This window comes from Procambarus clarkii, chromosome 30, assembly GCF_040958095.1.
Source record: "Procambarus clarkii isolate CNS0578487 chromosome 30, FALCON_Pclarkii_2.0, whole genome shotgun sequence".
Taxonomy (NCBI): domain Eukaryota; kingdom Metazoa; phylum Arthropoda; class Malacostraca; order Decapoda; family Cambaridae; genus Procambarus; species Procambarus clarkii.
In genome coordinates this window covers 9,271,870-9,286,869 of record NC_091179.1, presented here as the reverse complement: position 1 = coordinate 9,286,869, position 15,000 = coordinate 9,271,870, and the positions used below count along the sequence as shown (strand labels likewise).

General features: G+C 40.4%; 1 protein-coding gene across 5 annotated transcripts in view; it reads right to left on the bottom strand.

The window, feature by feature from the left end:
• The window catches only part of LOC123765526 (uncharacterized), a 93,414-nt gene that overhangs the window by 28,145 nt on the left and 50,269 nt on the right, over positions 1 to 15,000 (bottom strand). For all 5 annotated transcript variants that reach the window (XM_069333862.1, XM_045754177.2, XM_045754176.2 and 2 more), the window contains one exon: positions 614 to 760. In XM_069333862.1, the coding sequence (XP_069189963.1) occupies positions 614 to 760 (147 nt within the window). The remainder of the gene's footprint in view (positions 1 to 613; positions 761 to 15,000) is intronic.

The window sequence follows — 15,000 nt, the reverse complement described above, 5'->3', positions numbered from 1 at the left end:
CTTCTCCAGAGCAGCTATAGTATGTCTCATCTGAAGAAGAGATCTCCATGCCTGGATACAATAATCCAGGTGGGGGCACCCACCAAACTAATACAATTGAACGACTACTTTCTTTTCCTTGAAGGTAAAGGTATGCTTGATTATTCCCAGGGTTTGGTTCGCTTTTTTACTGCTGCTCCCACTTGTTGTGCAACTTTTCGTGAATGACTGATTCTGACTCCATGGTCCTTTTCTTCATTTATCTGTTGTAAGGTAATGCTGTCACTAATTTATCATTATAAACATTATAAAAATATGATGGTGTAACCATACCTACTTCATTTGTACCTTTAGAAAATCTAAACATATTTGAATAATACTCCCACATTAACTACAAATCAAGATAAACATACCAGAATAGTATGAAATGCACAATATTGACTGGCATCATTATTTTCAACAACTTAGCAATTTCCAGTAATTCTTTGGTATATACCTTTTTAATACCCAAGGAATATAATTATTGTATGTACAGTATTAGAAAATTTAACTGGTTGAAGAAAATATTTAACAGAATGGGGGAAATGAAATTTATCCAGCCCCTAATATATGATAACACAAAATGGAGACTAACCCTCTCTTCCTGGGTTTGCGCTTCCCTGGTAAGAAGAATTTCTGCCACCAGGAGGGAATATGTCACAATATTGAAGGTCAGAAAACCACAGAAGGACTTGCTGAGAAACCTTGGTCGTTCACATCTGATGTCTCGTAAGTGGAATGCCTGAAAAGGAGCAAGTGTCACTAGTGTCTTGATTACATTAACACAAAATCAAATCAAATATTAGATAAATAACTAGTATGTCACAAGTCACTGTGAAATCAAAGGTCAGATATATCTAGCCGTTGTTGATCAGGTGTTGATGGTCAGGATGTTTAGAGATGGTGTGGGTATGTGCAGAAATTGTGTGATCTTTAATGGAGACTGTTTGTGTATTGTAAGATGCCTTGAAATGGATGTTGTCCTGCCTATATACTTAGAGCACTATGGCTGACAGTCCACAAGTGGACATGTAAAGGAATAAACAGCATTAGTCTCTTATATTGATACTAAATGCAATATCATAAGTTCTCTATGAGCAAATTGGCAAATTTCTTACTCTTGAAGCTAACAATGACCTGCATCTTCTGTTCAATGTTGGTAGGCATCACATTTTCTGTCATTTGGCAGAAACATTACATCTACCAACACCAAAAGAATGAAGACTGCTGCCAACTTGCTCAAAATGAACTCTCCTAATACCAAATGCAACACCTTAAACACATACACCTTTTGTCTCATCAGGAAATGGGGTTTTGTATGTGTGTACAATGTACTTGCCCAGTTCTACTTGCAGGGTCGAGTATTTGCTAGAGCCTGTGTTGGTCTCTGAACATGCAAGCATGTGCAATTACCTAAGTACAGTTACAGGATGAGAGTGTTGGATACACACTCATGAACCGTTTCATTGGTTCTTGTGGTATCCCGTCTTACCACTACACAGGGTAAATCTGCAGTTTTCAAGAATTGTCAATTTTGTTGATTCTTATGATAATGTCTATTTAGGTAAGAGTACATACATAAAAACGCCCTAAGTATGCATAAAAGTATGCATAGCGTTGCCCGAAACTATGCATACTGGTGGCTTTAGGTATTGTATGTACTACCTCTATCTTTAAATCAAACAATGTTTGTACTGTAACTCTGCAACTATGTATGTACTTTTCCTAAATAAATTATTATTATTATTATAAAAACTACTGTACTGTATATATAAACAGAGGAGGATTCATAAGTAACGAGTACAGTGCCTAAAATTACTAATACTTTTTCTTATTTCTCTAATACAGTACTGTATCTTCTTTCTAAATATGGTACATTTAACACCTCCTTTATTATTGTCAGAAAATTTGTCATCCTGTAACCCCCTCCAGCATGTTCCAGCTTCCAAAACAACCACTTGAGTAGAACTGTCAAAAGCCTGTCTTAGGTCCAGACAAATCCAATCAACCCAACCATCTGTTTCCTGCAAGATCTCTTTGAATATTGTAAATAAAATCTTAAATATATGCGAATATTGTAAATAATTCAAACTACAGTAAGTAAATTTGTTACACAGGATTTTCCTGTTTAAAAGTCATACCATGTCATGTCATTTCTTACCAGGTAATTCTACTCATTTAATTTGAATTGTTTTTCTAGCGTTTTGATTACAACATTTCTCAATGATACATACAGTCTATAATTTAGAGGGTCTTCTCTGCTACCATTTTTATAGATCAGAACTATGTATGTCTTTTTCCATATAGTATCTGCTAAGATATACAGTAGTTACTTCAAATTAATGTTATTATATTAAGAACATGAATTACTGAGTTACGTTAGGTTAGATAAAATTCTATATTAGTTTAAATAAAAAATCATATGTTATGGAAAGCTGAATCATTCCACAAGGAAAAAAAATATATATATGCACATTATTTTAGAAAAATTAGGCCCATTAGGTAACCTGGCCAACTAGGCCAAGTTGCAAGTTTCTCTACACACATACAATACAGTATGTGCATGTGAGCCTTTCCACCACCGCCCATGTGATGGGTATGGGGTGCATAGTAAAAGTGAGCGTACGTGCAATAAACACTTCAAAGGGACAAAAGGCGTGTGTGTTGACGATGGGAGGAAGTTGTGGGTGTTATTGCCTCTTATCAAAGATAAAGCTGATTGCTGGGTCCAATCACTAGGTATAGCCAGGGAATAGAGTAGAGATTATCCTAGATAACAGGAGACATATATGCTCTGTATATTTCTGAGAAATGTGCACATTTCTCAGATGTGCCTGACATTGATAAATGAATTCAGCAATTTATGTCTTAGCATAAATCTTCATGGGGGGTCACCCTTACAGAAAATACCTTACTTGCCCATATCACAACGCTCAACGACTGGCTCATTTCAAGTGATGTCTTATCAGATATATGCTGCCACGGCATCGAAATTCAGCACAGTTTTCCTCGTTTAATTATAGCTGCAAATGTCTCATTTGCGTAATTATTATGAGCCATTACGCCTTATAGGTGCTTGTATTGTTACAACACAGCAAGTCCACATCTCTGTCTGCTGTCAAACCAGTCCATTTCTAGATTTGCCATTGCGTAAAATATACTGTTTTGTCTCACCAGAAATGTATGAACCCAAGCAACCCACTTAACCTATCGAAGCCAATGCATTGAATAACGTGACTGTTCTAAACTACACACACACACTGGGATAACGTGAATGTTCTACGTTCTACACACACTGGAATAACATGACTGTAATACAATTGTTGTTCTTATTTTTACTTCCTGTAACTGTGGCCCATTAGAAGCTTATATTGTAATTTGTAGGTATTGATGCTAAAACTCATGGTTGGTGTTCATGAGTTCAATTCCTGTACTTGATTGACTGAAAGACTTGCCGAAGACTATTGAATACTCATTAATGGGTATCTGCTTATTTCAGCTAATATCGTGGTGAAGGAGCTTTCAAGGAAACAAGGTTTTATTGCACGTCTCATTTGAGAATAGATCATACTTTGTTTACAAATATTGGGATATTCACTGATTTAATTAAGATATTTACCTATGTGCTGGTTTACAATAACCCATGTTAAGAAATTTACCATGTAGTGAGAGTGAGTGAGTGAGAGTGTGAGTGTGAGTGTGAGTGAGAGTGAGAGTGTGAGTGAGTGTGAGAGTGAGTGTGAGAGTGAGTGTGAGAGTGTGAGAGTGTGAGAGTGAGAGTGTGAGTGTAAGAGTGAGTGTGAGTGTGAGAGTGAGTGTGAGAGTGAGTGTGAGAGTGTGAGAGTGAGAGTGTGTGAGAGTGAGAGTGAGAGTGAGAGTGAGAGTGTGAGAGTGAGTGAGTGTGAGTGAGTGTGAGTGTGTGTGAGAGAGTGTGTGAGTGTGTGTGAGAGAGTGTGTGAGAGTGTGAGAGAGTGTGTGAGAGTGTGTGAGAGTGTGTGAGTGTGTGAGAGTGTGTGAGAGTGTGTGAGAGTGTGTGAGAGTGTGTGAGAGTGTGTGAGAGTGTGTGAGAGTGTGTGAGAGTGTGTGAGTGTGTGAGAGTGTGTGAGAGTGTGTGAGAGTGTGTGAGAGTGTGTGAGAGTGTGTGAGAGTGTGTGAGAGTGTGTGAGAGTGTGTGAGAGTGTGTGAGAGTGTGTGAGAGTGTGTGTGAGAGTGTGAGTGTGTGAGAGTGTGAGTGTGTGAGAGTGTGAGTGTGTGAGAGTGTGAGTGTGTGAGAGTGTGAGTGTGTGAGAGTGTGAGTGTGTGAGAGTGTGAGTGTGTGAGAGTGTGAGTGTGAGAGAGAGTGAGTGAGAGAGTGTGTAATTACCTAAGTGTAGTTACAGGATGAGAGCTACGCTCGTGGTGTCCTGTCTTCCCAGCACTCTTTGTCATATAACGCTTTGAAACTACTGACGGTCTTGGCCTCCACCACCTTCTCACTTAACTTGTTCCAACCGTCTACCACTATTTGCGAAGGTGAATTTTCTTATATTTCTTCGGCATCTGTGTTTAGCTAGTTTAAATCTATGACCTCTTGTTCTTGAAGTTCCAGGTCTCAGGAAGTCTTCCCTGTCGATTTTATCAATTCCTGTTACTATTTTGTACGTAGTGATCATATCACCTCTTTTTCTTCTGTCTTCTAGTTTTGGCATATTTAATGCTTCTAACCTCTCCTCGTAGCTCTTGCCCTTCAGTTCTGGGAGCCACTTAGTAGCATGTCTTTGCACCTTTTCCAGTTTGTTGATGTGCTTCTTAAGATATGGGCACCACACAACAGCTGCATATTCTAGCTTTGGGCTAACAAAAGTCATGAACAATTTCTTTAGTATATCGCCATCCATGTATTTAAATGCAATTCTGAAGTTAGAAAGCATAGCATAGGCTCCTTGCACAATATTCTTTATGTGGTCCTCAGGTGATAGTTTTCTATCTAAAACCACTCCTAGATCTCTTTCTTTATCAGAATTCTTTAAAGATTTCTCACATAATATATAGGTTGTGTGGGGTCTATGTTCTCCTATTCCACATTCCATAACATGACATTTACTTACATTAAATTCCATTTGCCAAGTGGTGCTCCATATACTTATTTTGTCCAGGTCTTCTTGAAGGGCATGACAGTCATCTAAATTTTTTATCCTTCCTATTATCTTAGCATCATCAGCAAACATGTTCATATAATTCTGTATACCAACTGGTAGATCATTTATGTAGACAATAAACATCACTGGTGCAAGAACTGAACCCTGTGGTACTCCACTTGTGACATTTCTCCATTCCGATACATTGCCTCTGATTACTGCCCTCATTTTTCTATCAGTCAGAAAATTTATCATCCATGTTAGAAGCTTACCTGTCACCCCTCCAATATTTTCCAGTTTCCAGAACAACCTCTTATGTGGAACTCTGTCGAAAGCCTTTTTTAGGTCCAGATAGATGCAGTCAACCCAACCATCTCTTTCCTGTAATATCTCTGTGGCTCGATCATAGAAACTGAGTAAATTCGATACACAGGATCTTCCAGATCGAAAACCATACTGTCTGTCTGATATTATATCATTTCTCTCCAGGTGTTCTACCCATTTAGTTTTGATTAGTTTTTCCAATACTTTCACTATTACACTTGTCAATGATACAGGTCTATAATTGAGGGGGTCTTCCCTGCTGCCATTTTTGTAGATTGGAACTATGTTAGCCTGTTTCCACACGTCTGCTACGATTCCTGTACACAGGGATGCCTGAAAGATCAGGTGAATTGGAATGCTGAGCTCAGATGCACATTCTCTCAGAACCCATGGTGAAACTCCATCTGGGCCAGCTGCTTTGTTCTTACTGAGCTCCTTGAGCATATTTTCCACTTCATCTCTAGACACCTCTATCCGCTCTATGTTGTGCTCTGGAATTCCCATTGTGTCTGGTTCTCTGAAGATTTCATTTTGTACAAACACACTTTGGAACTTTTCATTTAATGTTTCACACATTTCATTTTCATTTTCCGTGAATCTGTTTCCCATTTTCAACCTCTGGATATTATCCTTTACCTGCAATTTGTTGTTTATGAATTTGTAGAATAGGCCCGGTTCTGTTTTACATTTATCCGCTATCCCCTTTTCAAAATTTCTTTCTGCCTCTCTCCTTACTGCCGTATAGTTGTTTCTCGCATCTTTGTATCGCTGGTATGTTTGAGGGTTTGGCCTCTTCCTATACTGATTCCATTTTTGTGTCTTTTGGTCTCTTGCCCTCTCACAATTTCTGTCGAACCAATCCTGTTTTCTGGCCCTGCACCTCTGTTTTGGTATGAATGTTTGTGTGCCTTCCTCGTATATTTTTAAAAATTTGGCATACATTTCATTTACTTCCCTGCCTAGCAACAATTCTGTCCAATTACACTCATTAAAAAAATTTTGAAGTTCCCCATAGTGTCCTCTCCTTAATAAAGTTTAAAATTAAAATTTAAATAAAGTTTAAAATAAATTTAAAGTTTAAATTAAAGTTTAACCTTAAGATAAAGTTTATCATTCGGGGGGGGGGGGGAAAGACTGACTAAAGAGTCAGAAAGCCTACATCATTAAATCACAACATGTATTTAAGAAAAATAGTAAAAGCTAATTTAGACCATTCGTAACCTGACAAGGTTCTCCTCCTGCATGTACCCATTTCCTTTGTCTCTACAGAGATCCATGCTAAGACTGGTTTTCCCTCTGACTCCTATGCACAACTTCCATAATAAGCAGAGCAAAATGTCTTCAAACTCTGAGAGTTTTCCCTCTAGACTCTCACTAAATATCGCTTGTAACATCTGGCTCTTATTTTCCTCCTTGGTTACATTCTTCTAACTGTAACTTTACTCATGTCTGACATATCTGCCGCTGCCAGATAATCTTATGCCTCTCTCTTTCCTAATAACCAAGTTGTGCCACCCTGAGGGCCATCCCAGTGCCACCTTATGTGGTACTGAGCTTGCACCTATTACCTAAACATTGCACCTAAACAATGGATAAACATGGCTCGCATGTTTATCCATTGTTTAGCATCTAAAACTTTTCCCCCCTCTTCCAGTTAACATGCTACAGTATTCTTAATCCTCTCCCTAAGAAAGGTGAACGCTTTAAATCCCTGATTCCCCTCACCTCTACCACCTCAAAGACACCTAAATCTTCTCTGGTCCAGTCACAGCCCCGCTCCTGTACCAGGTCAGTCAACTACGGGCTCACCAGAGCCCGTGCTACTTGGCACTTTTTGTTCCCAGTAGCTGAATCTTAAATCATCATCATTATTATTTCTCTGGTTAGAATAGGCATTATTCACACTCCAACACCAGAGGCACGCATCAGCACAACTTGGGCAGGATATGCCACAATGGGTAACGTTCGTGTGGCCTTCGGGAACTTTGACAAAGAAGTCTTCCTACCGCTTGAGGCAACCAATGTCAAACTTGCTCTTTATCATGCTGTCTTAATCTAAAACTAGTTAAGATGCAAAGATATGCAAATAGGTTAGTTTATGAGCTATGAAGAAAACAGACAAATTTGACCTTACAACACTTAAGTGCGAGATACCGCATATGTAAGACCAATCCTGGAGTACGCAGCCCCAAAATGGAGCCCGGACAACGTCTCCAAGTATATGGGGGTTCTGTGATAACCCGTGAACCGTTCCCCAGCATGGAGCCCGCACCTTGTCAAGCACAAGACGAAGCTGGGAAAAGTTCAGAGGTATGCCACTAGGCTAGTCCCAGAACTAAGAGGCATGAGTTACGAGGAAAGGCTGCGGGAAATGTACCTTACGACACTGGAAGATAGTAAAGGGGAGACATGATCACCTACAAAATTCTCAGGAACTGACAGGGTTGATAAGGATAAAATGTTTAACACCGGTGGTACACGAACAAGGGGACACAGGTGGAAACTGAGTACCCAAATGAACCACAGGGACGTTAGAAAGAACTTTTTCAGTGCCAGAGTAGTTAACAGGTGGAATGCATTAGGCAGTGATGTGGTGAAGGCTGACTCCATACACAGTTTCAAATGTAGATATGACAGATCCCAGTAGGCTCAGGAATCTGTACACCGGTTGATTGACAGTCGAGAGGCGGGACCAAAAGAGCCAGAGCTCAACCCCCGCAAGCACAACTATTTGAGTACAACTAGTCGAGTACTTGTTAGAAAAGGAGTAATAAGTTATACATGATAACAGCATACAGGCTTCTAAGGAGACTTGACCAAATAGACAACAGAGATGCAAAGTTCAAAGCCAAGACCAGTAAAACGAGGACATAATTGAAAACTGCACCGAGATGTTGTAATGAAAGAACATGATGATAAAGAGCTGGAATATGAGGACAAAGAACTGGAATATTAGGATAAAGTTAATAAACAAAGGAATGAAGGAACAGTGCACAACCACTTTGGCAAATCCAGCACTATGTAATCCATGAAGGTGTGATGAGTCACGTAATTTCGTTGTAACTATTTTGGTGTTGATGGTCAGGATCTCTAATGGTGGTCTGGCGGCGTGCAGAAATTATGTGATCTTTAATGGAGCCTTTGTGTTTGTGAAGTGTAACACGCCTTGAGAGAGAGGTTGTCGTCCTGCCTATATACTCAAGACCTGTGGCTGACAGTCGCTAAGTGGGACTTAATTCAGGTTACAGCCCAGCCCGTCCTCTATAGCGATCACAACATCACTAAACTTATGTACCAAATTACCGGAATCTATCCTAACCGAGAACCCACGAACAGATTTTTAGTACATTTTCAGCCTTACGGGATTTATTCGTCAAAATGCGATGTATTATTCGAGAGAATTTGTTATACAGGCACATACTGCGCTCAGGAACTGACCCCATTTTCTATAGGTAAAACAATCTACATCTGAACAAATCCACAGGGGCCGTGATGAGGGTTCGAACCGACGTCCGGGATGATCCCAGACGCGCCTTAGTCGACTGCGCCACATGGTAAAAGATTTGTTGTCGATTTGTTGTTGGACAATCCCCTGTGGATTTGTTCATTTGATGTATCACGCTATTGTGATTTGTGTGTGAATTTACATCTGTAGCGACCGAGTTACGGATTTTATTTGCCTTACATTTGTGTAAAAGTTGCAGGGGTAGTGACCTACTTATGTTGCGCGATAAAATCATAAGAACTTGGCGAATCTATTAATATATACTGACCATAAAATGGAATGGAACCCGCGCGTGTGCCTGAGGAGGTGAGGAGCCCTGGGTCCATCCCATTATATAGCCTCAATATATATATATATATATATATGTATTATATATATATATATATATATATATATATATATATATATATATATATATATATATATATATATATATATATATATATATTGAGGCTGTATAATATATTAATTTACTTACATTACTGTAGTTAACGTTACAGCACATGGTCATGAGATAAGCAAGTAATTATGAAACGGAGATGTCAAGCCTGAAATATTATTTACCACCGTGTCACACAGAATGCCTAGATATCATTCAGAACACTAATACGAGAGAGGAAGGAGACAGGACGAGTGACGCTCGAGGTATCAGCTTCACCGAGGATTGTATCAAGGGACAAGTGACACAGAGACACAGTGATACACCAAGACTTCCAATCATCCGGAAAGTCCGGACAATCAACCAGGATGTGTGTGCCTGTGACAGAGAGAGAGAGAGAGAAGCTCCGACAAGCTCTACAGTTCTGACACAAAGGTGTAGGTCTCTTGTTCCATTAAGTGTCCATGAGTTAACGGTGTGTGGTCAAAACGTAACCCCGCCGGAGACGATTCCCACTTCCAGTTTATGGTTGCAGGAGGAAGGCCACGAGGACTGGTAACGTGAGATAAGCACATGCGAGATGTGCGGGGAGTGCAAGGTTACAGGGCATGCAAATCTACACTCGGCAAACTTGTAATACCTGCCTAGGATATTAGATAACATGTCAAGTATAAAATACAAGTACATTTCTTGAACATTGGAGATGAGTTGTCTCTAAGCTCTTGGGTTGGATTTTTACACATTCAATTACATAGTGACGTAAGGTATGTGAATAGCTCTGCTCACAGTTTACGTTTGGCCAGATTTACTTCAGCAGGTGGCATAAACTCAAAGAGGAACTGTAGCAGAGCCTAAGCCAAGCAGTAATGACGTCAGAAGTCTGCCGACTTTATTTTAAGATTCATAGATATGTGGCTTTTTGTGCATAGTAGTAAGAGGGATGAAATTGCTAGTCCAAATTTAACTTTGTTTCGGGTCTATTAAAGTTTGTTGACGTTCTCGGAATATTACTGCCCTTGGGGAGTTCACATAAATAATCAATTCCCCTCTTTAAGACCACGTGCTTTGGCTAACTCACTAGTTCCATCATGCCAATATGGGATGGAAGACAGGTTCAGAGTCCATCACGGATGATTATGTTACACATGTCATGCTTCTGACACAAGCATGGTATAGTTATGCCTCGAGGAGTTGAGTGCAATCATGGATGACAAAGTCACCATTACTATGTCAACGTTGGACACTTGTACTCGTTTGAGTGAGAGGGCATGAATTTTCAGACGCAGAAATTTCTCTCTTTAACGTACACACATGCGCCACCATTACCACTACACCACCACTATGCTACCAAGGACATTGTCAGGTTATCAGTGTACACACTGGTCATATCAACACCACACCGAGCCACAATAGCAGTCATACCATTACACCAGGCCATATGTAATTATATATTTAGTCTACACCATCCACTGACGCTACTCTCGTGGTCAGAGGTGGAGGGGGGGGGGGGCAGCCCCCTAACACCTGTATTTCCAACTACAGTAGTTATCAACTACACGCTTCAACACACTGGTATATGCACAGAACATAGTCCATAGCAGCGCCTATTCAATCACACGAGGCAGGTCAAGCTACAGGCATTACCACGAGGCAATGATACACACGTGCGTGCTAATATGTACAGGCGCCAGCGGCACGCACGCACACCCATGCACACGCACATAGTTGAGGGGGAGAAGTAAATACTGCACCAGAGGAGTCAACTGGAAGGGAAAATGGCAATCGGGGAGAGGAGCAGCAGGCAGCCGGGACCAGGAACACCGTCTGGGGCTCCGGCCACACAGACACTACACACGCACATCATCGTAGTTTCACTTTTCTCTCACTGTCGCTTTCTCAGACCAGGTTCACTAACCACAATATTCACGCTACGTGTCGGCCCCCATCCTTACCATATCCCCCCCGCCCCACCACGCTCTACCCACCAGTCCATCCCTGGAGTATACTTAAAGTGGGTTTTGAGAGTTATTCTTCCCCCCCGGGGCTTGGCTGCCTTGGCTACCCTCGGCTCCATCAATACACACGTATAGTAAATGCAGATCTTGTATCTGGACTATTTTCTACATATTTCAAAAATGCCACAATCAGATTAATCCCCAAGCCAGAAAAATCTCCAACGCAAACTGATAATTACAGACCAATTTCCCTCCTCGAAGTCCCAAGTAAAATATTCGAAAAATAATCGGAGACTTGTGAAGTACATGGAAGAGGAAGTATAACACCAGGCAACATGGGTTTAGAAACCGCAGAGGGGCCCCATACAGCTACAGACCCGACCTATGAGCATATAGCCAATGCAATGTCGAAAAAAGATCAGTGTAATATAGTGCTTAGAGATTTTACGAAAGCCTTCGACAAACTTTGGTACACAGGCCTAAAATATAAGATATCTGAGCTAGGACTTCCACAGAGATTTACTGCTATTCTCTGCAGCTTTATAGACATCTATAGCTCAATATCGGCAACTACTTGGGTGACGTAATAGAACTGAAAAGTGGAGTACCATAAGGAAGCTGCCTCTCCCCCACTCTATTCAACATATATACAGCTGACCTGCCCCAACCCCAACATGGAGAATACATCACATACGCTGACGATGCCACCCAAATAATATGCCAACCGGGTCCATCAAAGCCGCTACCAGCCGACAAGACCAAGGCGGCAATTGAATCCATAAACAACTTTGAGAAGCAATGGAAAATAAGCACAAATAAACAAAAGTTCCAGATAATACACATTGCGAAAAGAAACTCAGATCCCATAATACTTGACAACCGTCCGATCCAATATGCGGATGTAGGCAGAATACTGGGACTCATGATCAATAGAACAAAGATACAAATCCACGTAAAGATCAAACAAAATAAAGCCAAAGCAGCCTTAGGAAAACTGAGAAGATTCCGAAGCCTTAGTACAAACATACACCTAGACTTGTATAAGGCTCTATACAATACCGCATCTAGAGTATCCCCCAGTACCACTACACACCATAAAGAAAACCAACATACAAAAACTACAAGCAGTACAAAATAAGGCCCTAAGGAGAGCGGCAAAACACCGTCCACCATATGATCAGACAATCCAGGAGCTCCACGAACTCCTGAACATAACCATGCTCTGTAACTAGCTGACATTGTAATTATAAGGCGTGAAGGATAGATGAAATTGTTTATGTAATAATCTCCGTTGAGGTCTGATAAAGGCCTTTTGTGCCCCCTGTAATGCTTTTTGCGCTACTGCTCACAGGATGAGTATGGGGTGAGTACAGCCTCAAACATAACATGTGTGGAAGCATCGGAGTGTGTGTGTATATGAATAATACACAGTATTCATCTAAAAGAAAGAAAAAAAGGAGACAGATAGCGAGACGGAGAGAGACAGAGCGAGTTAATTATTTACAAATAAAACCCAAGTACTGTATGAGGAATGTACTTGGGAAGAAGTGAACCTTATGGTTGTGTTCCCTGTGCAGAGGTCACCTCATGGTCGTTGCTCTGGGTGTCTCCTTCCTGCTGTTCCTCATTGACGTTAATGTGCATCTCTTGTCTACGTTGCCTCCTCTTGACACTGCTGCTGCTGCCATGACTACGCACTTGCACTCCTGTTGCTAACTTCACATAACGCCGGTGTTGCTGCTGTTACTGTTGATGCTCATACTGCGAGCTTCCACAACCTGTGTTGTTTCTTCTTGTATTTGGTTATGTCCGTGTTGCTGATCCACGCGACTGATTCCTGCTTCCGTTGCTTATTTTCCTGCGGGTACTAGATACGACTCTGTAACGTTGTTTGTGATGAGCTTTATCCTTCCCTCCCCCAATAACCGCTACCTTCCTCAACTTCTCAAGTGACTCCTACGAACGTCGAAAAGTGGACTGTAGCAGCCAACAATGCTCACATTTTGTACTATAAAGTTTTGTAGAGGATATAAATATAACTTAAAATATTCCTTGGCCTAGTACAGTACACACACAATTTTGTCGATAGACAGGCAGCCAGTGTATTTTATATATTATATTATATATATATTATATTATATTATATATATATTATATTATATTATATATATATTATATTATATTATATATATATATATTATATTATATTATATATATATTATATTATATTATATATATATTATATTATATATATATTATATTATATTATATATATATTATATTATATTATATATATATATATTATATTATATTATATATATATTATATTATATTATATATATATTATATTATATATATATTATATTATATATATATATTATATATATTATATTTATATAATGTGTGTGTGTGTGTGTTGGGCTTATATTTAAGACCCCTCCCTCCAAGGTCGAAATACTGACCCTCCTCCAGGATGCAACCCGACAAGTTGACTAACTCCTAGGTACATATTTACTGCTAGGTGAACAAAGACATTAGGTGATAGAAAACGGGCCCAATCATTTCTGTCCCGCCCGAAATTTGAACCCAAAATTCTTCACTGCGAGTCGAGAACGAACTGGATGGCACTACTGCTACCCGACTGTAAAATTAAAGCCTAAGATGGCTTGGACAGGTGGTTTGGCTCTTTTGTTAATTTCAGTTTTTTTTTAGTATGCCATTTGAACTAAAATTAATACGTGGAATTTTTGTTTCCAACAGTCCATTTTTGTACGTTTGGCGCACTTATGCGTGTCCCTGCCATTAAAATATTCTACAGCCATGAACTTCTTTTCCACGACCCACAAAACTGAGGAAAGAGTCCGGGAAAAGGCGTTATTGATGGAAACATGGACCCCCAAACGGACACCAACTAGAAGATAGAGGTGACAATCTACAAGAGAGCAAGAATACTGCCAACTTGCTCACGAAGAACTCTCGACACGAGGCGAAATGCCTTGAAACAGACGAATGTCGCACGTGAAGGTAGAGACCTTTACATGTCCACTTGGGGACTGTCAGCCTTGAACCTAGACCGTCTGACTTCCAACTTTGAACACACACACACACACACACACACACACACACACACACACACACACACACACACACACACACACACACACACACACACACACACAGACACAGACACACAGACACAGACACACAGACACACACACACACACAAACACACACACACACACACACACACACACAGACACACACACACACACAGACACACACACACACACACACACACACACACATTCTCACTGATAGCATAGATATAATCATATACATACGCATTTGCAAGACTATCACATTTTAAAATTACGGGAACACCGGAAGTAGAACTTCCGGAAACCACTCCGTATATACTCAACTTAAACAAAACAAAAAACTGCATCTTGAACAGGTGGTAACCACAGCATGTGGCTCCCAGGGTGTGGGGTGGAGCAGGAAGTGGATTCCAAGGAGTTGGGTTTACCAGAAGGTGGATCGCAGTGGGTTGGGTGGAACAGGAAGTGGATCCCAGTAGGTTGGGCGGGGCAGAAAGTGGATCCATGGTACAGAAAGAGGCATAAAGTGACTCCGTTGTATAGGGAGACAAGAATTATCTCCCAAAGTGTTGAGTAGAGAATGAAAAGGCTTTCCGGATCGTAG